The 24,380-nt window shown below is 39.3% G+C and overlaps 1 protein-coding gene across 2 annotated transcripts; it reads right to left on the reverse strand.

Moving 5' to 3' along the window:
• Positions 1-74: 74 nt before the first annotated feature.
• Positions 75-23,433, reverse strand: LOC124638451 (probable phospholipid-transporting ATPase IIB). 2 transcript variants are annotated; one of them, XM_047175430.1, is made up of 21 exons: positions 23,244-23,433; positions 23,068-23,170; positions 19,040-19,242; positions 14,989-15,231; positions 13,394-13,614; positions 12,806-13,013; positions 12,218-12,440; positions 11,448-11,643; positions 10,509-10,624; positions 9,698-9,835; positions 9,100-9,273; positions 8,573-8,740; positions 7,749-7,937; positions 6,621-6,807; positions 5,970-6,145; positions 5,465-5,569; positions 5,068-5,194; positions 4,567-4,770; positions 2,420-4,226; positions 1,706-2,211; positions 75-405 (listed from the first exon to the last, which is right to left on the reverse strand). In XM_047175430.1, the coding sequence occupies exons 1-19, from the start codon at positions 23,294-23,296 to the stop codon at positions 4,090-4,092; spliced, it is 3,171 nt and encodes a 1,056-aa protein (XP_047031386.1). In that variant the 5' UTR covers positions 23,297-23,433; the 3' UTR covers positions 75-405; positions 1,706-2,211; positions 2,420-4,089. The 2 variants fall into 2 exon arrangements, with proteins under 2 accessions (XP_047031386.1, XP_047031379.1); XM_047175423.1 differs by having other exon boundaries at positions 1,706-4,226.
• Positions 23,434-24,380: the final 947 nt, after the last annotated feature.

Genomic DNA, 24,380 nt, shown 5'->3' on the forward strand with positions numbered 1-24,380 from the left:
CGCGCTCTTCTATACAAACTTATACTTTGTATAAAAAAGGATATCCCTGAGGGAATGAAAATAAAATACATTGATGTCATATAAAATATTTATTTTTCAGAACATTATTTAAATGATTAAATACCGTACGCACCAACTCTTAACTTTACCTATCTCTTTAATACAAGTATACTTTTAATCAATAAATATTATACATATATCACATTTAACGCAATTTGTACCTTGTTCGAAAGTGTATGAAGAAAAAACATGGTCAAACGAAGATATTTTGGTCCATTTTTACAAATTATCTGCTGTAGAAATGTCACGTGAAAAAGCTATTACAGTGAGTTACACCATTTACCGATAACGATAACCGAACCATTTCAGTTGCCAAATCGCCGATTTGACCAATGCGAGACCATTAGCCTTATTCGCTAACTCCACTGACAGCTCGCAGATATCATCAATTGGTAAAGTGTACATCAGTAAATTGTCAAACAGCTATTTTCTTATTCGCTAACGCCAGTTACCAAATGAGATGACGTCATCAGCATCGACACAGGCTGATATCCACCATGACTCATTTTGACAGCGGTTTCTGTATCGATAAACGTTATATTGCGATTCCGTAAGCCCAGTGGACATCAAATTGATAGCCAATGTCATTTTTTGAAATACACTACAAATAGCAGTGTTTTATGCCTCATCACTGGGATGTCTATACTATATTGTTGCATCAGACATATTAGATTTCTCTAATTTTGCGATTCCAATAGAAATACAAACCCTGAGTCGTTTCCTTTATTTTTTGATAGTGTTATTTTTATTTGTATTATTTTAATTTGTTTTATCTTTCTTTGTGTGGAATAAAAATTTCGCGTGTATTTTTGCTGGCATTTGTGGAATAAGAGACAAAACGAAGTTTATCCAGAATCCAGAAACGTCGTATGCGAGATTGCAATAATTCTCTGGATTTACGGGAGAAGGAATTAATGGCAAATTTCCGTATCAACAAATCAAGGTTTCAGCGAGTTTCGGCAGAGTTACGTCCGTTTCTGCAACGTGCTCAACAAAACACTGCTGTTGCAATTGAGCTAAAAGTAAGAATTTATAACGTAAAAAGTTAAATAAATACCAATATTACATAATTTGCAGCATGTCTTAACCTTCATTTAGTAAGTGAGGTAACCGATGCTCTCAATGTATGGGACGACCTACTCAAGTACGTAAAGTTACCTTCCTGTAGTGTACCAATTTTTGTTTTGCATGCAAAACATAGGAATCTACGTATCAAAATATTGTTTACGTTGTAAAATTTATAATAACTACAATACTCACAATATTCTCAGTTAAAATATTGTTCAACCACACGGAATTTTAGACACCAAGTTCACACACAATAGAAAGCAAATACTGAATTTTACCGCCACAGATTGTTTTTAAACATATAACACGCTGAAAATAAAGCGTTCTCTCAAACGTAGTAATGTAATGCTAATAGGGTATTTCCTACTTAGCAGTATAATAGTCGATAAAAAAATAGAGTTGTCAAGTTGTCATCGTAGTTTTGGCGTCAGCAACCGTGTAACGATATCCACCGATATCCACTTCATGCGATACAGAATACCAATGTTTTGAACTTATAGGTTGACATCAAAGTTCCGATGACAACTGAGGTCAGTTGACATCTGAGAATTCGAAAGTTAGCGAATAAGCCAGCATTTCACGGCACGGTTTAAAGTTTGTTATCATTGTATATGTGCAATGTATGGTGCAACTCACCCTAATTTCCTGTTAAAATTATATCCCTCTCCATATATCTCCTTATTTCTTATTTCCTCTTTAAGCCTTGAAAACGTTTCTAATACTGAAAAAGAACGACTTTTTTTCGAAACGAAGTAGAAGCATTTTCGAGGTCAATATGGAAGAAATCCAATTTTTATGATTTTCTAGTACAAATAAATTGTAAATATGGCCCAAGACAATATGCTCGCAAGTACACGTCAAATTAAGCTATGGAATAATTGCGCTTACACAGCTAAATATAAATAAACGAATCACAGGTATTACTGACAAAACATCCGGGAATAAACACGTAACAAAAATAAATTATTAAAATAAACTCACAGAAAAAAAAAATAACAAAATTATCTAAAACTTTAATTGAATTAAACGAGGAGACGGAACAATAAATGTTTTTCTCTACATTTATGACCCATATTGTAAAATGTTTTCCCGGTCCGCAGCGGGCACTACCGCCAGCTTCAGTGTAGGTGTTGGCTTACATCAGGGGTCGGCCCTCAGCCCGTATCTCTTCCTGCTTGTAATGGACGCGCTTACGGCAGATATACGGGAGGAGGCACCCTGGTGTATGCTTTTCGCCGATGACATTGTTCTGGTGGGTTGTATTTGGATGTGTTGTGTTTGGATGATGAATGTTTTCTATTTGGATGTGTCTACTATTGACTAACATCTGTGCCACATTATACAGCATTATCAGCTTTCAATCCATCCTCACCCCGTGCCTGGCCCTATGATGATGATGAATTTTTATTACCCAAATATTACATTTTATACTATCATTGATTTGCTAGAGGCGCCCCGTGGTTAATCCTCAATGTCAAACGAGGTTTCGCCATTTTTTTCTTCTCTAAGGCTCTGACTCTAACAAAGCGGAGTGGAGAAGTTTTTTAACAACCAATAGAACTCTTTCATACGTCTCGTCTCCGCCCACTAAGCAGTAAAGAAAATTTACGTTCCGTTCATCTTGTTACACTTATTGAAGACATAATGCGGCACAGATTCAGAACTCGAAAGCAACTGTAACTTTCTAGATAAATCTAGAACAATCTAGAATGTTATAGTTACTCTGTTAGATCTATATTTGTGTTTACACAGCCCTGGATTAAATTGCTACTATGTTATCCTATCACAAATCGAATATGAATCTTGCAGGTAACTTTTCATAATTTTTTTGAGAAATATCGAAATTTTAGATTGGGAGAGAAAATATGAGAAATGGTCCCACGAATCGTACACAAGATCAAATAATATCTAAAAACAATTAAAATATATCTGTGATATTTTTAGTAAAATAGTTCTCCCATACATCCTCAAAAAAACAGAAAATAAATCTTAAAATGTCGAAAAAATTATGATGATACTCTTCATCTGCAAAATTCATTCAATCTGATTTCTCTTAAATAATAGTAATACATAAAATGATTATACATAGAATATACTTGTGATCTAATAACTGTAAATAGGTAATAATAATTAATAACCAATACTTTTAATTCGTCCTATCTATCTACACTTGTCGGTGGATATCAAAAATGGTACACAATAACGCTTATTTACATTGTTTCATGTTCCGATCACTGTTAAAAAGTTCTTTACTGGCTGTTATAGTCTATGGCTCATAATAGATACCATAATCGTCAATATCTATGATTAAATTCAAAAGGCATTGTCGTTCGATGGGCAATCGCATGTCGGGACCGCATCTTTGCGGCTATTCCATCGACAACCTAAACGTCCGTTTTTTAACCGACTTCTAAAAAGTTGTTTTTCAGTTCGGACGTATTTCGCGATCATGTAGGACATTTTTGATTTCTACAGACTAAAGTCTTGCTTTATCACGGTAACAAGAGAGAATCTCTGCAATATTAGAGTATATCTGAATTCCTATAGCATAACAAAATACTACCATTTATCGACCTTTGTTAGACCGCATGGGGCAAATAATAGACATCGAGAGTATAAAATAGTAAAGCTAAAGTTGAGTAAGGTTTAATCACACTATACTATAACAGTAAAAAACCGTTTCTTTACATTTATTTTATAATTTTTGTATACAGATCTAGTGATGTCCAAAAAACTTATCGACAAGGCGATATCTCTATCGATATTTTTAAATGTATCTAGTAGGTTTTCTTACATCTATTTCGAGCCCAGTTCGAGTTACTTCACTACAGTTTTTGTTAACCCATGCGGTCTAAAAACGAATCCAACCTAACATTATAAAACTCATACAATGTGCAACAAGACCTTAAAGTAAGAGTGAATCACATTGAAATATGAACCTAAATTATTTACAAATAAAGATCATTTTCTTATATTTTTGTACTGGCGGTCGCTCCACTTGCGATGCATGTGTTTGACGATGTATAGAGGGAGGCAGGAGATTAATGTTATTACTATTACTTTCCACCAGAACTCCCAGTGTCGAATGAAGTCACCGTCTAAGGAATAAGAATAATTGGTTCTATAAGTTTGAGGGCTAAGTATCGATTAATGAGTATTTAAGGATAGATTGATCGTAAGGTTACAATGCTTAGCGTAATCGTTCATCTTGTCAAGACGAGTTCCTCCGTGTTTATGAAGGTAGTTTAAATTGGTGGGTTTCGGTTGTCATTTGAACATCCTTGAGAGTCTTTGTGGGCAGTCAGAAGCCATATCGAAAAACCAGTCTTAACAGGGGGTACCGGGTCGTCCGGGTAACTGGGTTCAGGAGGTAAGAAAGGCTGGTACTCGCTTGCATCAATTTAGTTGGAAAAAGGTTAGGCACATTTCAAAACTTACCAAAATACGTGGTAAATATAAGCAGCGTGGCTATATACATGAGCAGGCTGACGAGCTCGGCGCCGATCATCAGCCAGTGCCACGTGACCACGGTCAGAGCTACCATTATCAGTTCTGTGAGGATCAACGCCGTGTAGCTGATCTCTACGATGTGGATGAGCTGGTCTTCGAAGAGGACGAGGGCGCCGTACATTATTACTGCTCCTGAAATGTAGAAATATGTGTGGTGATTGGAGTGTGTTGTGGAGGGAGAAATTATGTTCGACGAAGATGAAAAACATTACAATTTTATTATGTATAAATTGGGGGAATTCGATTTTAAATACAGAGGAAAAAGTATGATCAATATAGCATTCAATAAATATGGGCTTTCTACAATTTGAAGCACTGTACGTGTATATATTAAGTGTTTTCAAACGTTGTCTTCATCAGTCACAGGATGCTAACAAAAAAACTTTATTTCTTTTTCCTAATAAGATGAAAAAAATACACTATGTTTACCTTGATATATAGAAATATCGGTCCATATGTAGAATGACTTGTATGATAGCTGCCTTCCTTTTGATAATTGCTTGTACAGTTGCGGGTGGCGTAATGCAGTCGAACTTGGTATATCTTTGTCGAGAACCTGAGAATGCAATGGAAATATTTTGAATAGCTAAATATATAGCTAACACATACACTTAACTTACGTTTTGAATCACACTTATCTTAAGTTATTAAAATAAAACACAAAATTTACTTAAACTTTTCTGCAAAATAGCAGTTTCTGACCGTCAAAATATGTATATAAAACAGCCCCCAAAACACCCAACTTTCACCTTAACTAAGTGGTAGTTAATTCGAAAATAAATAGTAGGATTTATCCTGCTATTAAATAAATATGGTATAAACTTACCAAAGAGAATACGGGTAGCATAGTGAACACAGTTCCATAGCCGACCATCAGGAATCCAGGGTAGAGAGACACGGACGAGAAGTAGAACACCACTGAGAAGACCGCCTGAAAGTAAATGTTACTGTTTTAGCACCAAGAAATGCTAGACGAATTCGGATGACATCATCAGATTCGAGGTGGTTAACAGTTGTGAATGAAAGGTCTAAAGCAAAAATAAACAATATCTTGGAGCTTTCGGCATCGGCTTTCACCATGAAATTGAAGAACAGATATGAATGTTCTATTTATTTTTTTACTTTTATTGAGACGTCTTTGGGACTAGAATCTGATAAAAACCTTAACGACAATCATGTCGACAGGTCCCTCTGAGAGTGCTTTCTCGTCGCCTGTATTCGTGCCTAGTGGACTGCATTGGGGGTTCTGGTATGGGAGTTTGTTTAGTTCAAGTGTTTCTATATCGCAAATCTAACTGACGGATGTGACGTCACACATCGCTACACATTACCTGCATAGTAGACACGATGAGTCCTCGATGCACTATGAAGAGCGACAGCGCGGCGGAGCGCATGGCCGAGCGCCGGCCGTGCACCAGCAGCAGCCGCGCCAGGTACGCGAACTGACGGATGCTCACGTCTCCGGCTAGGGAAGCCGCCCGACCTTCCGCGCCTTCTATGCCCACACCTGCCATAGACGAAGGCCACCATGAACAATACGTATACGCTTTTGAGACTGTCTTGAGCAGATATCCGCGTATGTATGATTCGCGACTCTGCGAAGTTATACGCGTCTGCGACCATCAGCGCTCTCGTGCACATAAGTGAGTACATAACGAAGAACACATGGGAGTGTATAATTAAGAACACAGGGGTAGTATATAACGGAGTACATAAGGAACTACATATGGGAGTGTATAATTAAGTACATAACGGAGCACACAAGGAAGAACATAAGGGAGTGTATAATGAAGTACAGATGGGTAGTACACAACGGAGTACATAAAGAACTACATACTTATGGGAGTGTATATATGAAGTACAGAGGGGTAGGACATAACGGAGTAGATAACGAACTATGGAATGGGATACATAAGGGTACATACATAGGAATACTAGATACATAAGGAAGAACACAGCCGAGTAGTACATAATTTTCTTACCGATATCAGCTTCCTGTATCATAGCGACATCGTTCCCGCCATCTCCCACGGCCGCCACCACGTGTTTACGAGCTCTCAGTAACCGGGCCACGCGAGCCTTCTGTGTAGGCGAACAACGGGCCACGACCACGCCGCTGCATCTGCATAGAACTTCTACAAATTCTTCTTCGTAGGACTGTAGGCATACCTGTGGAGGGATGAGTCTTGTAGGAAGCATTTATTTACGTAAATGTGCTGGTGGAAAAGATAATGCAACTTTTCTAAGTTTGTATGTACTTTCTAAGTATATCTTAGACACCATGGACTGTTTCGGATGGCACGTTAAACTGTAAGTCAAGGCAGTCGTTACGGGTAGTCAGAAGCCAGTAAGTCTGACACCATTCTAACCAAGGGGTATCGGGTTGCCCGGGTAACTGGGTTGAGGAGGTCAGATAGGCAGTCGCTTCTTGTAAAGCACTGGTACTCAGCTGAATCCGGTTAGACTGGAAGCCGACCCCAACATGATTGGGAAAAGGCTCGGAGGATGATGATGATGCTGGTGGAAAAGATACTCGTGTCTACGAAGGTTCGCTGAAGAACAGCTTAGGGAAAACATGGTATAGGGTTACGTGATTGTTCGTAAGAGTAACTGCAACCTTAGAATTTAAAGAGGTAAAGTTGAAACATGTGATTTCAAAGAGCATTCCTCAAAGCAAAATTGCAAAAAAGTTTTTTTAGTTTGACCGTCGTCTCGTGTTACCAGGCACCATGGATGGAGGGGTCAGTCCAATATCGCCACCTAGCTTCAGAGGACACGCAATGCAATGGCGGTTTCTGAAGTTTTGCTATATGACACGTGACGATAGACAATGTAAACAAAACACTGCTGCACATAGCGAAGCGACCTCGTCATTTTCGTCGGCACAGCCTAAAATCGCCCAATGCTGAACTGCTGTCACTCGCGCGCTGGGGAGATATGGCTATACTCACCGCGCTGGGAATGCGTATTGGTGAGGGCAGTGTGGAATATTTTTAGCTTCGGAGATGCTGTTGCCCATCTCCGATATTACACTGCCTTCAGTCGGTCGCCAGAGCCCCGTCGATTTTGATTTGCTCCTTGAACCTGAACTGTAAGCTGTAGACACCCACCTCCAGCGTCTCCCCCTCTATGATGAGGTCCATGTCGTCGCCGGCGCTGCTGAGCGCGCTGAGCAGCGCGTGCGCGTCGCGGCGCGAGCTGCACGACCGCGCCGTGTGCCAGTGTGTGCCGCCCCCTAGTTGTAGCGAGCGAGCGATGCACAGCGCTGTCTCTAGCTTGTCGCCGGTTAGCATCCAGATCTGTACGTGGTGGAAATTTGACAAAATATATTCATTTCGAAGTTGATAAGGCATTTTGAATAATAATAACCTTTAACTGTCGAAGCAGTCGCCGTAATGACGACTTGATGTTAAGAAGCTGAGAAGATCGTGTGACCTGTTCATGCGCGAACGCTCTGAATGTAGTCGAGACCCAATGGTCGCGATGACATGAAGCGCCTCGTCACCGCTTCTTAGGGCGCAAATTCGGAACAGCGGAGCATTTGAGCGCGGGTTATTGTAGCGTGCAGGGTGCACGCTGATAGCTTTCGTAAGAGCGTACGTTCGAGCACGTACGCACAATACGTGCAGGTTCGTTGACCAATTGGAGACCGTTATTCAAAAGCAACTGTCATCACGTCAAGAACCGAGATAACGAAAAAGAAAATGTATATGTATTGAGAGTGGAGTCAGTTATCAGGAACATCAAACCGTTTCAAAAAAAAAAATATTGCAAGTAGGTAAAAAGCTATAACTTAAAAGTGGAAAAAATCCTGTGTTGGGAATGTAATATGAATATGAGGCTGAAAGAACTGAAAACACTAAAATATTTTTTTGAGGTGAAACCGCGGGAAAGAAGTAGTAATTAATAAAAATAATTATATATGTACTCTTACCTTAATCCCAGCCGTCCGTAACATAGCCAAAGTCCTAGGCACATCGTCAGCCAGTCTATCTTCGACGCCGGTGACAGCTAGCAGAGTCAAGCCTCGTTGTATCTTGGCCAGTACCGCGGGAGTACGCTCGTTGCGGTTCGCGCTTAAACACGCCTCCTTGTACTCGCCCTGTTGGCAGTGTTGCCAGGTTGAGATAAATTAGTAGTGTTGCCAAGTATTAAATATAAATAAATGTATTTAAACATTCTGTAATATAGCTCAAGAGATTTTATGGCGCTTTTTATCGACCGTAACTTCGGTAAAGAAGATAGTTTTTTCAAAGAAAGAGAAAATTACAAAAAAATATTTAGAATATAAAATGTGCTATTACATATTATTATAGAATTTCGAACTTGTGAAAGATCGTTATTTTCACACGAAAATATAATAAGGGTGTGCAATTGTGCCGCAACGTCAGGTTAAGAAAAAGGTATCGTGCCTTTACATACAGTATCGGGATAATAATTATTAAATATTTATTATTTTACCTCAAACTGCAAATATTCTTCCTTAGTGAGATTCCTCTTAGCCATGACGAGCGTCCTGAGCCCGTCGGCGGCCAACTTCTTACATTCGGTATTGAGCCATTGAGAATCTATCAGTTTGGATAGCGCTACGTCCGCTCCTTTCACGTAGTAGGTAATCTTGCCGGTGTTTTCTTCCTACAAAAAATATATATAGTCAAACACATACTTTTTCCCATGACCATGTTTGTTATATGCTAACAGACATTGATATATATATATTTTTATTAGGCAGATGTTAAGCCAAAATTCAGTATTTTGTGGGATTTTCTGATGAAGAAAAGATCAGGCGCCTTCTTATATGTCAACTATGTACGGTGGGCGTGATCAAAAAGATCAGTTACTAGTGAACTACCGACTCGAGACGCAAGCTTCCTTGAGACACCTACCAAAGCACTGGAAAGACTGGCTGAAAGAATGGTTTAAAAAAAATGGGCGAGTTCCAAAGAAGGCGTAACGTTCGAACACCCGCATTTTACATTATGACATCTCCGCTAGTTATTTTGTACTCTATGGTAGGAATACTGTCTGCCTTTTAAAATGTGATTAAATGTGTTGTTACCTGTACAATGATGCCCATCATTTTACTCTCGCTGGTGAAAGGAAATATCTGCAGTATGGTGTACTGGATAATCTCGTTAGCAGCTCGAAGCTTCAGCGATATGTTGTGTAGGTCACGACGGTAAAGAGATACGCCCATCTAAGATAAAATATCATTTAAAGTCATGTTTTGTTAATATAGGATACCTAGGAAGAAGGATCGAAAATATATAATTCATAGTGATATATACATGTAAATGCACATATGTATGTGTATATTTAGGGACTAGCCGTTCCCCGCGGTATTACCCGCGCCCGGTGGATTTTTTGCCGCTCTGGTACATGGTGAGCAGTAGCGTCTACCTACACTTAGTATTGGTATACTCATATAAGTTATGCTACCCTGGTACATGGTGAGTAGTTGCATCGAAATTTCGTTATTGGTATACTTTACTAAGGTGAATTATGCTGTCCTAGTACTTTACTTTTGTGGTTCTGCGGCATTCCGTAAGTTGGTTTTTGTCTAATCAATCCCGTCCCGGGAATCTTACTCGCAATTTTTTTTCCTTATTTGCTCACCGTTTAGACCTACCCTGGACTACGACAAACATTTTAAAACTAAAATCAGCTCAATCGGCCCAGCCGTTCTCGAGTTTTAGCGAGACTAACGAACAGCAATTCATTTTTATATATATAGATAGTTTAAAAAATAATATATTGCTGTTCTAATTTCAGACTTCCAAGCTAAGCTGCATTTTCCCTGAATGTTTTGGGGGAATAAGATAAAAATGAGTGTAGACACATAGAACGAGTTTCTGTGTAAATATACTCACCATATCAGTCCATTTGACTAAGGCCACCTCATCAGGGCTGGAGGCCTGGTAGTCGCACAGCTGTTGCTGAGGCACCGCGCCGCCGCAGCTCTCTGACATCACTGAGCTGCCCATATCTGTCACAATTACCAAAATGGCAATATTATACGAAATCGTTGTACACAAGTAACATTTTCCTATAGAAAAAGCAGATTTTGGACATATAAGAGGCATAAAACACAATGGAAGATAAAAGAAAACTTTTAACAATTGCGAAGCTTCTACATAAGTAAGGAATTGTCTCTTTCGGTCACATTCTTAGTACATAAGGTCCTAACTCTTCAACTTGTGTTAGTTCGGGAGGGAGAGTAAGACAGAAGTTAATGACCTTTGTTCTATTAATCATTCGTTCTATAGACTGTTTTAATCAGTTATCTTATTATTCAAGAACTATATGACTGCTATTACCCGACTGAGTCTCATCAGCCTGCGTGTCAGTGGCGACGTCATACACGGACGTGACGTTATGACACAGCGCGAGAGCCAGCACGGCTTGCCACACTTGTTTGGGAGAAGCAGCTAAACCTTCCACCATGGATGCTGTCGGGGACGTGGGCAGCGATGGCGCGTCGTTTGTCACGTAGAGTAGTTATCATAATTAAATGTAGGCTACTTTTTGACGTGACAACGTCTAATAACTCGATATTACGGGCTGCATACACGAAAAAGTTGACGTCATTGTCCCGTCACGCTCGATGTCCCGTTCCGCAAGCGAGAGCGCGGCACGAACGAGAGAGAGGCATGATCGGCCCGAGTGGTCGGCTCATATACTACTGTCATGTCGTCCGTAAATCGACTTTACAGACAACCAATTTTTTCCCCTGTTTGGGAAGTTGTCAGGACGCGGGATAAAAACACGGATGGGAAGAAGTAATATATTAATTATATAACTAATATTACCAGACTGAGCCTCATCAGCCTGCGTGTCAGTGGCGACGTCATACACGGGCGTGACGTTATGACACAGCGCGAGAGCCAGCACGGCTTGCCACACTTGTTTGGGAGAAGCAGCTAAGCCTTCCACCATGGAGGCTGTCGGTGACGTGGGCAGCGATGGCGCGTCGTTTGTCACGTATTGCGTTAGGAGAGCTTCCACCTGGAAAGGAAAATGAGTATTTTGAGCTGGTAATAGGGTGTATAGTTAACTTACCTCCCCACTCAGAGACATTTAATGGTTACTTAAGCCATTCCTTAGTGAAGGATTTGTATGACATTCCGTCACTAAGGAGTGACTCAAGTAATCATTAAATGTCTCTGAGTGTTAGACTTTCGAATGTGGAGTCCAGAGAAGAATATTTTAAATAACCAATTTAGTTTCTGCGGGATACAGTAAGTGGGAGGAGAAAAAATATTTAAATATCAATATTCCATCAGTTGTTTAGAACTTCAATCTGCTTTAGTGGAGTCCGGGACAGTTTCTAAATAGTCTAGAAATATTCTGTTTTTATGTCTTTGAACTTTATAAATTATAATTTTTGCAATACATTTTAGTGCTTAGTTTTAGTGTCTGTCAAACATATAAAAAAAAACGCTTTATTATTATTTTTTTCATTCTCACTTAAAAAGAGAATTTCCCTTCAGCCTGCCTTCCTTCACCTGCCAGCCTTCAGCCTTCAGCCTCGCAAAACGAAAACATTTAAAATGAAGAACAAAATCTAATTTTTAATTACCTCATAAAAATTATTTTTATCGAAGAGCGCATTGCCAAGATGCAGTTTCTGGAAGACCATTTCATTCTTGGTGAGCGTTCCGGTCTTGTCAGCTAGCACGTACTGAATGCGGCCCAACTCCTCAGGTATGGTGGTGGAGCGCATCACTGTGCCTTCAATCTTCTTGTCGCGTTGGATAGTCCACGAGTAGAAGGCTTTGCCCATGTCCAAGTTTACTCGCAGACTGGAAGGAAAATTGTTTACGATGTTATATAAGTAGTAGTAGTATAACTTAGTAGGAATAAAACATATTTTTCATTTCCGGTAGAATTTTGAAAATATGTATATTGGGTTTGTTTTGCACGAGAAAATACTAAGTAGGAAGCAGTCATTTTTGGATCTTTGTTAGTTGATAAAGGTTGTCAGATCAAAACTCTGAATGAACCTAATATCCAAAATTCAGTTTTGCAGTAACTGGCTTGTTGAAGGAAAGTAATAACGAGATTATTTATTTTCTAAAAAAAACTGCTACGGTCAGTTTACAGTCGCTAATTAACTTAATTAAATAACTTCTCAAGCAGATTTCAGATTATAGATATGCCAACTTACCTAATAGGAATAATATAAGAGAAGAGCAGCACAAATCTGAAGAGGAACCCGTACCAGGGTCCAGCGAACCCTTTGAGCGTGATGAGCAGCATCGATATGACTATAGTAGCCACGAAGAGTAGCTTCGTCAGGTCGTTCACTTGTAAGTCTAGTCGACCCACTTTGGAACGGGGGGTCGCGTTGTTCATTACACTGCGAGTTTCACTACCTGGAAGACAACGGTTACTTGTTTTGATTTCTAAGTTAAGAAGACCCTTTTATTGAGAAATGTAAGCTGAATATAATCGTTATTCTTAACTGTATACATTGTCAAATATATTTTAACATACGGAAACAGAGAGTTTATGTACAAAGGCGAGCTTAACTCTTTGTTGGCAGTGGGCAGATAATCAAGCCACCAAACGTCTTTACGTTTAAAAACCTATTCAAGCTATGAACCTGCAATTTTAGATTTATTTCTGACATGTTTTGGAAGCTACTGCAAATAGGTGTAAGTTTTTTTTATCATAGTTTAAAAAAATATGGATTTCTTCCTCTTAATGTTCTCTCTATCTACCACACAAAAAAGTACCGAATTGAAATTCTTACCAGTATAAATAATAAGTCCAGTAGCCTGTCCCGAAGCGACGACACATCCGCTCCACAACGTATTCTCAATATGCAAAGAATCACTAGTTTCTTCATCTAACCTCGTGCAAGTACCGATGAAGGAATGTATGTCCTTCTCCGGTTTCTCCGCGAAGATCTGAGCGTTAATGTCTAAGAGATGTGCGTCTGTAGGCAACTTCTGTGTTGATGGTAGCGGTATTCTGTGACGGAAAAGTGTCTTGAGGTTATGAAGTTAAAAGTGGTTTTTGCTTGAAATGATCCACATATGTAACATTAATAATGGAATTTCACTTTTTTGTTGTGGACTCAGATTACGCGACAGTTTAGTCTACTAAACGGATTTCTTTCGCAGGGCTATCCAATTTGAAGTGAGGTGATAATTTAAATACATATTACAAATATACGTAGGTTGCTGATTTCTGTAAATAAAATCTTGTTAAACTATCCATTTCAAAATCGTAACTTTTTCTTAACATACGTACTAGACACACAAAAGCAAACAAAAATAGGAAGTATGTAGCTTCTCTGTAAGTATTAATATCCCTATATTAAAACTAATTGACGGTCATGTTTGTCAACATTTTTATCTTCAGCTATAGAGTAGCGAGGAAGTGTGAGTAATGGCAATGACACGAGACCGATAAGAGCACTATTAATGTATACTTAAACGATTTTCCGTCAGCTGATGTACAATTCAATATTATCTAAAGTTGTGTTTCTTATTAGCAATTAGCAGTTACAGAAGAAGGTAAATATTTGAAATATGTTTATATGCTCTTGTATTGTTTTAAGAGTTGGTTAGAAAACAAAAGATGGTAAGGTATGTCAAGGATGAATATGACTAAGTATTGTTTTTTTTTTTTTTTTTTGCAATGAAGTCTGGTTTTGTATATCATTATTAAAATACTTTTTATAGATGTTTGTAGTAATATACCTAATTATACATAGTTAAAATAGTTTATACATGCGTATAAAGTGGCAGGAATATAGTGATGCGGTTTTACGAGTAAAATTGGTTCGACGGAATTCCCCTTACATAAAGTTCATGTAATAATCAAAGTACGATACTCAATGTAATAAAATGAGTTATCTTTATAAAACTACAGGTTATTGCCCTGACATGAATACCTATAGTTATTTAAGTGTTGTTTCCAAGACGATATTAATATGTTTTGGGTAGATAAGTGCTGATAAAACTGTTTACCTTCCGAGTCGGAATTGTTCATTTACGTAGGAAGTGTAAAACATTGATAAAGAAACTTTGTGTGATCATAACACCTTAATAACTTCACCAGAATTTGAAAAAAAAAATCCACTGACGGTATTTCAAAATTATGCATTCCCGGGGATATTTATAGACGTAGTTAGTAGAGATGTTTTATCTCAGGGAAGTGGGAGAGCGATACTTGTTTATCTAAATGTAATGCATACAATAAGCGTGTTAAAGACGAAGTGCATGTAATGAGCACACACAAGTATGACTCATCCGCCATAGCGACATTAAATATCGTAGGTATACGAGACCCATTACGAGAAAACAATGCATTGCATTTTTATTGTACAAAAGAACTTACCTCAACTTCCAATCGATCTCTCCATCTAGCTGGTCGGTCCTTATAAACACGGTGCCCATAGTCTCATTGGTCCTCAACAGTATCATGTCGGCGGGGACTCTCTGTCCCTTGTGCAGCATCACGATGTCCCCCACTCGCAGTTCGGAAGAGGCCACTTGCTCCGTCACGAACGGCCGGTACTCAGTGTCGGGGGTGTCTAAGACTATACGCTCGTAACGTTGCCGGTTCACTTCGCGGTCGCGTCTGGAAATGATTGGGTAGTTAGGATTTAATGTATTTGCTGTTACTGCATTTTACCAATTTGTAGGTGGCATCTTCATTGCTGTAACATGTGGATGTAACCGCAGGGAACGGCTAGTTATAAATCATTGTTTATTTAGGAATTTTAACACAAGTTCCCAGTTCTTTTTCATGTATCAGGGAGGGAAGATTAAGAAATAATTTTGACAAAATTGCCCTCGATGTATTTGCATTGTAAGTATTAGCAAAAAAATTGGTGTTATAGCCCTAGCGGAGCCCTACACACGATGGGCGTCACTAAACTAGGCTATTTAACGAATGGAAACCACTGGATACTGTTTGAGTTTAAGTTTATTTCAAAGAAAACACGAAACGAAACAGTTATACAGTTGGACAACAACCACGAACGTTACAAAACTAACTAAAGAACTAAACCCTGAGTTGAAACAATGGGGCGAGCGTATTCAACTACATGACGAGACTCAAGCGAGGCGCATCCGACGCGCACTCGCGGCACACGCTTCTTGCTCACTGTCCGCGTGAGCGGCTGCGCGATGTCGCGTCCCCTTCCACGCGCCCTCTTGCGGCGCGTGTAACTAACTAACAGGGCGGCAAACTACTTGCGCGACATACAGCCACACGCTATACACTCCCCCTCGAGATCATGAGAACGTCCCCGCTCATGAACTCGCACAAAGGAAACACTACATACAGGACAAACATGTTTTCGAGGGCGTCCTCTCTGCCGTTTCTGCACTACGGGACGAGGAGGCGTAATATCCCGAGAATGAAAACGAGTTAGTTCTGATATGTGAAACTTGCCTAAAACTTCCTCAGATGAATCTAAATTACCTATAAGATACGCTGTAGGGCTAATTCTCTTCACAACAACGTAAGGACCATCTCTCTTAGGAACGAACTTAGAAGTAATGTTTTTCGCTGCGTTACTCAGAACATGCGACCTTAATAGTACCTGATCACCCACCTCGAAGACTTCACCTGGTCTTTTGGATTTATCGGCACATTCCTTACGTCGATCCTGTTGTGCTTCGACCCTCTCTCTGACAGCGATAAACGAATTCACAAACCTTTTCAAATAAGGTGTAATCTGAGGAACAAAATTATCCTTACTGAGCACGGACCTAATATCGTGGTGCATTTCGACTGGCGAACGAAGTTCCCTAGCGAACATAAGGTATGCGGGGGTTACTCCAGTAGTACCACAAACTGCCGAATTCATGGCGAACCTTATCGCGGGAAGATGCTCAGGCCACGATGAATGGTCAGACTCAACTAAACGAGACAAATGAAACTTCAAGTCTCTATTCTTACGCTCAGCTGGGTTAGCTGACGGATGGTATAATGGTAACAACTCTTGACCAATACCTAAAACATACATACATTGCTGCATTACAGCAGAAACGAACTGAACGCCATTGTCCGAAACAATGCGTCTTGGCAGTCCATAACGGAGGAAATACTCTTCAATCAACGTACGAGCACACGCCTCGGAAGTAGCATCCTTCAGAGCGTAAAGCTCGGTCCAACGAGTCGCAGTGTCTTCGACCAACAAAATCCACCTTTCCCCATTTTCTCCCGCAGGAAGTGGACCAAACAAGTCTACGGCTAACACCTCTCCTCTCTGGTGGAGAACAGGAGTCTGTAACAAGCCGGACGGTTTCGTGTTTGAAGACTTATAACGTTGACAGGCAGCACAACTCTTGACATACTCTGTTATAGCTCTATGCATGCCTGGGAAATAAAAACTCTTAGCGACCTTGGCATAAGTTCTATCAACTCCGTGATGACCAGCAATGTCAGAATCATGACACTCTTTTAAAATTTCAGGACGCAGAGAAGCCGGGACAACCAGTTGCGGCTCTTCACTATCTACATCCGGATTATACCTATACAATACGCCTTGCTGCATAAAATAACCTCTCTCTGACCAACGCTTCATACCTACAGAATCAGCATCAGAAGTGTCCTCTAATTCACTAACAATTTTCTTGAGTTCCAGATCCTCGAGTTGCGCGCAATGGAGATCAGCCGGACTACGAGCAGGTAAGTCAACAACGATGGAACAGACACCACACTGATCTTTATTTTCTTCTTTACAGGTTGGTCGACTGAGTGTATCAGCAATAACATTGGCCTTTCCAGGCGTATACTGAAACTGAATATTAAAGCTCTGAAGCTTAAGAGCCCAGCGAACGAGCCTACCTGAAGGCGACTTTAGGGTAAGGAGCCACTTTAACGGCTGATGGTCGCTACCTATAATGACCTCATGACCTTCAATATAACCCCTAAAACGTTCGACGGCCCACACCACAGCAAGAGCCTCACGCTCGGTGGTGCTGTAATTCCTTTCAGCTGCATTGAGCAGGCGGCTAGCATATTCAATAGGGCGTTCTTCTTTACCTTCGCCCTGTAACAACACAGCTCCTAAGGCATAATTGCTAGCATCAGTCCTTAACACAAACGGCTTGCTATAATCTGCCTGAATAAGAATCGGTGCTGAGGAGAGACGAACCTTGAGCTCCTCAAAGGCACGAGCCTGGTCTGAACCCCATGACCACGGCTGATTCTTCTTTAGCAAGCGTGTTAACGGCTCAGCAACAGCAGAAACAGTATCCAGTGGTTTCCATTCGTTAAATAGCCTAGTTTAGTGACGCCCATCGTGTGTAGGGCCCCACGTTGGGCGCCACTTATAGCCCTAGCGGAGCCCTACACACGATGGGCGTCACTAAACTAGGCTATTTAACGAATGGAAACCACTGGATACTGTTTGAGTTTAAGTTTATTTCAAAGAAAACACGAAACGAAACAGTTATACAGTTGGACAACAACCACGAACGTTACAAAACTAACTAATGAACTAAACCCTGAGTTGAAACAATGGGGCGAGCGTATTCAACTACATGACGAGACTCAAGCGAGGCGCATCCGACGCGCACTCGCGGCACACGCTTCTTGCTCACTGTCCGCGTGAGCGGCTGCGCGATGTCGCGTCCCCTTCCACGCGCCCTCTTGCGGCGCGTGTAACTAACTAACAGGGCGGCAAACTACTTGCGCGACATACAGCCACACGCTATAGTGTTTCAATACGTTGCGAATACATATAAGTGCTAATTAAGTTACTATAAAGTTTATATCAACACCTCTACATAAGACATCAATCCCATTTACTAGTAAATATGTCTATTAATTGAATTAACAACGAACAATAGGAAAACAATTCACGATTATCATCGTGTGCCTAGCCTTTTCCGATATTCGGAATTTATCGCGAACAACGAGTAAGCTGAACAATCTATTATGATGATGTTCATTCATTAAACAAACACACATCACACGCGGTTTCAATTTCACGCAACAGTTTGCATGTACGATAATACGATACGAGTCTGTTATCTACACTTTTATCAGAACTGTATCTTCCTCATATTCCGCCCGAGCGAGAATTTTCGGGAACAGCAACCATACCACACATGATCGGATCTCCGGAGAAACGTTCCTGCCAGTTGTCCGCCAGCCAAGTTTTTTAAGTAAAATTTAATGGGCAAATCCATATGTTAACTGAACAATAACCATGTTTAGGCAGTCTTCCCACAATATTTGTATATATAGCTATACAACTAAGCCGTATACATGATGTCTTGAACCTAAGCCTAATTTATCGTAACTGCTATTTGCGATACAATACCTATTGTTGTTCCATTATTGATGTTTTGCATGGAAGACACCGTCACTTAAAATATTTATTCAATAAAATATAATATAAAACTCGGTACTAAAAGCTAGGACTTACCGATATCTTCTAAAATCATCAACGGCTTCCCTGAACAGCGTGACAGCGAGCACAAAGCACAGTGGTCCCCAGTATGTATAGAGGTAGCCAATACGAATGCTTGGGATGAACTGGCTGACAGCCATCACCAGGAAATACAGGTTCAGGAAGAAACGGAACTGCTCAAACAGCACCAGCGGCAGAAATGTCAAGATGTTGTATTTCTGGAAGAAAAGTGGGCGTGAATGGAGGATACCAAGGGCTGAGTTCACCTATTATACTTAGTTTAAAATTTTTGGGTTTCGATAAAGTATCTCAATTTCTTACAGCTAAACTACTGCCCCAGTTTACGTGAAAGTACTTATAATAGTATTTAGATCGTAACCTGATTTGAAAATTGGCACACTTGTAATAGCGTTAACTGTCGGACATTTAAGATAAAGATAAATTTATTTGTTATCAATTTTGTGAAAAAATTGCGCGGTTTGTTTGTATGTACTATATGAATTGTATCAACGTGGTACGTAATCAGTGGCAGGCTTTTGGGGAAAGGATCCAACGACGTTATTTCAAACATTTAAAAGAATTACATGTTTTGGATATTTACTACGAGAAGGGCAATGTACATTAAATTTTTTTTATTTTTATTTTATTTGTTTTTATTTGTTCCTTTATTTCAGGCAACTAGGGCCCATAGCAAATACAATACATAAATAAATGACATATCAATACTTATAAACTAATACATACAAAAATAAAAACAACTACGAACTACGTATTGACACGAGTAAGCGGTCTCGTGTTACACTTCGTGGTGTCGCGTAACCTCCCGCGGAATCGCCGGAACACGACACCCTTCGGCCAAAACTGTTCTTGAAACAAGTCGAGATGCTGAGTCGGCACACGTACCACAAACGATTTAAAGTTCGTGTTATGACTCGACTCTAACTTCTCGACTCTCAAAGTCCAGTTGGTCTTCACTCGAATATACTCCACGATCTCCTCGACCTTCGTGGAGTGATGTAATCGCGAAACATACAACTGCGTCGTAGGAATAGCGGGGCGCAGCAGCATGTTTGGACCCGTCAATGCAGTTCCGCATTGATTCCGACTTGATGGCTTCTTCTTCTTCCTCTCCACCCTTATGAAACCATCTGCATCAGCCTTCCCTTTGGTTGGTTCAGGATGAACCGTTCCTTGGGTTACTTCAGGGTAACTCTGAGTTCCCACAATAGCCTTAGGTTGCCGTTGAACGGGAATTTGCTTTACGGCAGCCGAGTAAACACGTCTAGGCTTCGACGTGCTTACATTCATCGGCGTCCCGACGACAGGAGACGCTGAGGGGGCGGGGCACAGTTTAGCATCGCTTGCAGTGACGGCGACCGGCGACGAGTGCACTATTGCTGACGCGGCGCTCGGCGATGCGTTAGCCTGTCCGTGGCGTGTGTTGTCGCTGTTGGCAGGCGCGAGTGACCTACTTACAGTGTTTCGTAATTCTGTTACTTCACTGCGTAGATCACTATGGTAGATTGCGATGCTTCCAGCTTCAACTGCAGCTCGACCAGGCTAGACCTCATGCTAGTGATGTCCTTTAGGAGCCTGGTGACGTCGACGTGGTCAAACGTGACCAGGGGCAGCTTGCGCAAATCCTTTGCCACGAAAGTTGGTACGTCGTCTGGGTCGGTCTCCTTCAGCACTTTAATCATGTCTTGGAGACTCCTCTCTCCCTTTTCATCCCTCCTGCGGGACGGCATTCGATCTGCCATAAGCAGCGTCTCGTACAGCAGCGTCTTGGCGCTGCGTATCTCCGCCTCAGTGAAGTTTGAGGTGCAGATCTGGGTCACACTGACCTCATCCATGACGTCCAGCTGGTACTGCAGGAACGCCAGGACCTCGTTCGCCACAAGTTCTTCCGAACGCATGGTGTGCAAAAAATATGCGGCGACGGCTGACGCCGCGCTCGGCCGAAATTATAAATAATAATTTCTGCGTACGGTGCAGGCGCTCCGAAATGTTCTCTGTTTACATAACGATAAGAGCCCATTTAGCAATGTAGCCTGCATGTCCCAAAATATAAAGCTATGCAATCAGATGATAAGAATGTGTGTCACGCCTACAAATACAAGACTACAATGGGTGTACAGTGACGAAATGAGGCGCAATTTCGATTGGTTAAAGCAGTACAATAGGCGGTCATAGATGCAAGGGCGATCCGGGCGAATTATGAAGTGACGTAAAGATGAGATAGCGCCAAAATACGCTCATATGAAGATCTGTGTTATAACACGTTAGATTAGACTATAGGGTCTAATATATACTATATAATAGGGTCTAATATATACTATATAATAGGGTCTAATATATGACTATAGGGTATAACAGCCCAAATACTATGTAGTTTTCTACTAATTAAATATTTGTGTTTTCATAAAGTTATATGGTTTCAAGAGTCAAAAATATACTAACAAGACGAGAGAAAACATCTTTATGTTGGTTATTGTTTCTTTGCATTATCTAGTACGCTCCAGAGCAATATAATTTTAAATATGTGTATAATTAAGTGCCCCACAGATTGACTCAAACAAGGAAAACTTAACAAAATCATTCCTGTGTTCCTGTGTTCATAATTGCTATACATAATTAATAGGCAACTATGTTGACCTTATTAACATGAAAATAAGTAACTCTGTTTGAGCTATTTATAACTTGAAAGTCGTTTTATGAAAGGTGGCAACACATAAAAAAACTAAAAATAATAAAACTTTTACTTTGTTTTGTAATGACCTCCTTGCTAAGATGCACTGGTCTGTAAAGACAACTTTCTAATACATTGTATCTGAGCAGATCATTTCTATAATACAGTGAGATGCAAAGCTGAATTAATATTTTTTTGTTTTTAGCAGATTGATTTATTTATAGGGATATAAAGTACCTAATCACTTTTTTTTTCACAAATATAATGTGGTAGTAAATATGCCAGCAGGTCAACCTACCCGAATCTGTCAAATTTTTTCAATTGAACATTAACCTTCCACTGTTGAGATAAGGTTGAAAATCAATTGAAGAAATTTGACAGGTTGAGGTAGGTTGATATGAAGTCATCTGTGCATTTTTAAAAGAGGAAGTTCTTAATTAGTCTTAGTTTTTCTAACTGGAATCTCGTTAAATTTAATTGATATCAATTAGATTCTCATAAAGAATCCAGTTTGAAAATTGTAACAGTAATAGGTTCATTTAAATTGATGCCTAAGTGAAAGGTCACCTTACGAGACATGTATAATCATTCAGGTCATCATTTCATTATAATTGGGTCATTACTTATTATAGTATACTAGCTTCCGCCAGCGGCTTCGCCCGCGTGGTATGTTGATAAAAAATAGCCTATGTGTTAATCCAGGGTATCACCTATCTACATACGAAATTTCCAAAAAATCGGTCCAGCCGTTTCTGCGTGATTTAATAACAACATCCATACATTCTCACAAACTTTCACGTTTATAATATAAGTAGGATTATTAAAGATGACCTACATTTCTGACTATGTTCATATATGTACTAATTACTATTTATCTTGAATTAGGTATAAATATAAGCTTCCATGTTTAATATGTCTTATTTATGTTTGAATTTTCTTAACACATCTGTATTTGTAAGTTGGTAGTGTTGGTGCATTAATTTCCTGCATGATTAAACTAATTAATAGTTTAGCATAATGCAGTCATTATACATATTATACTGATACTTGCCATTGTATAAGCATATATTATGTTATCTAGTCTATTAATGTGTATGTTTTCTATTAAATAGTTTTACATATTTTTTTCTTTGTGAGTTATCCTTGTTGACTTTATTGATAGTTATTTTAGCTTATTTATTCCTCTTTATTATCACTTATAGTGTTTAGACGATTGTTTAGTATTACTTAATTGCCATAATATAATATTTTAATTGATTAACCACAAATAATTTAACAAACATTACTTGTTATCATTGAATCGATAAGAATGGCATTTTTATGATCTGGAAGAGAAGCTTAGATTATCACTGACCTGATTACAGACATAATTAGGCGGAAATTCTTCATCAGGCAGCTGTCCCAGATATATAGCTCGCGAACTTAACTTCTTCCTCCGAAACCTCCAAAATTGAAGCCTACAAACAATCGATTATAACATAATTTATTCGTGATTATTAACCCAAACAAAGAAAAAACAAAAACGTTTACCTTGACCATAAGGATTTCTTTTTAGGCCTCGTCAGCAACGGTGTAGTCTCCATCTTTAGAACTGAATATAAATCACGTTGATCTCAGTAAGTTCACATTATTATATTACACTGTGAATAAATTAAAATTGTTTTTTATTATAGAATAATAAAAATAAAGCTGTTTGGACAAGTATACAAACACAAATCCCCTCGCGCTATGACAGCAAAGCGTAAACTGTCAATGTCATGTTTACGTCATGTCATAGACATAATATTAGTAAACAGGACTGCGCATATAAATCCAAAAAACGAGCCGAGTGAAACAGTTAGTACGGAGGCTGTCTGTCCCTGTCTAATAGGGTGACTATGAGATTAAGCTATGTGAGACAAATCCGAATTTGCTAAGATTATTAAACGCAGATTGGTATTGAAGTTTTAACTTACGCAGTTTGTGACCTTAAGATACTTATAAAGGCTTTTAATAATTAGCGGGAATTAGCAGTATAAAAGCAGGAAGATTCGAAGTGAAGACTGTTTTTTTTTGTATTTCTACTTCATATATAGACTGCTGAGCCATTTATGTCGCCTTTCTTCATTTTTTGGGAAGCTATAACAATAGTACAACAGTTTTAAAATCCATCACCCATATTTTCACTCATTACAAGAATTCATGGGCACCCTAGTTGTTTGGTTTACGAAAATGTTATTATTAGCTGACCTGTGGAACGATATATTGCAACCACCATAGGATTCACTTTTACAAGTATAAACGCAACACTTTTTCACCATTTAAATAGTTTAAATTGATTTAATACAAAAAATATAAACAAAATTTTAAATGCTGATTACGCGCCAAGAATGTTCAGGGTTACCGCTAGAAAAAAAAAATGTTGTTTATGTTTTAAGAATAATAATTTATATAAATAATTTATTCGAATAATAAATTAATGCGATTTTTATTAATTTGTTGACTTACAATTGTTAAAATAAGATAAAAATATATGTGATTCAATTGTTTTTTTGGGAAGACAAAACTGTTGATCACAACATTTTTTTATGCTGGCAAGGTGTTAGAAAGAGACAAACGGCCTCCGTTCTAACTATCCCTCTCGGCTCGGATTTGCCTCTGTGTATTATGCAACAAATTTAGTACCTT

Source organism: Helicoverpa zea, chromosome 2 (genome assembly GCF_022581195.2).
Source record: "Helicoverpa zea isolate HzStark_Cry1AcR chromosome 2, ilHelZeax1.1, whole genome shotgun sequence".
In the NCBI taxonomy this organism is placed as follows: Eukaryota; Metazoa; Arthropoda; class Insecta; order Lepidoptera; family Noctuidae; genus Helicoverpa; species Helicoverpa zea.

Coding starts and splice junctions, on each gene's coding strand:
- LOC124638451 (XM_047175430.1), bottom strand. CDS start 23,296: ATGGAGACTACACCGTTGCTGACGAGGCCTAAAAAGAAATCCTTATGG. Junction 8,741..9,099: donor AAGAATATTTGCAGTTTGAG/GTAAAATAATAA, acceptor CACTGCCAACAG/GGCGAGTACAAGGAGGCGTG. Junction 6,808..7,748: donor TAGAGGGGGAGACGCTGGAG/GTGGGTGTCTAC, acceptor ATCCCTCCACAG/GTATGCCTACAGTCCTACGA.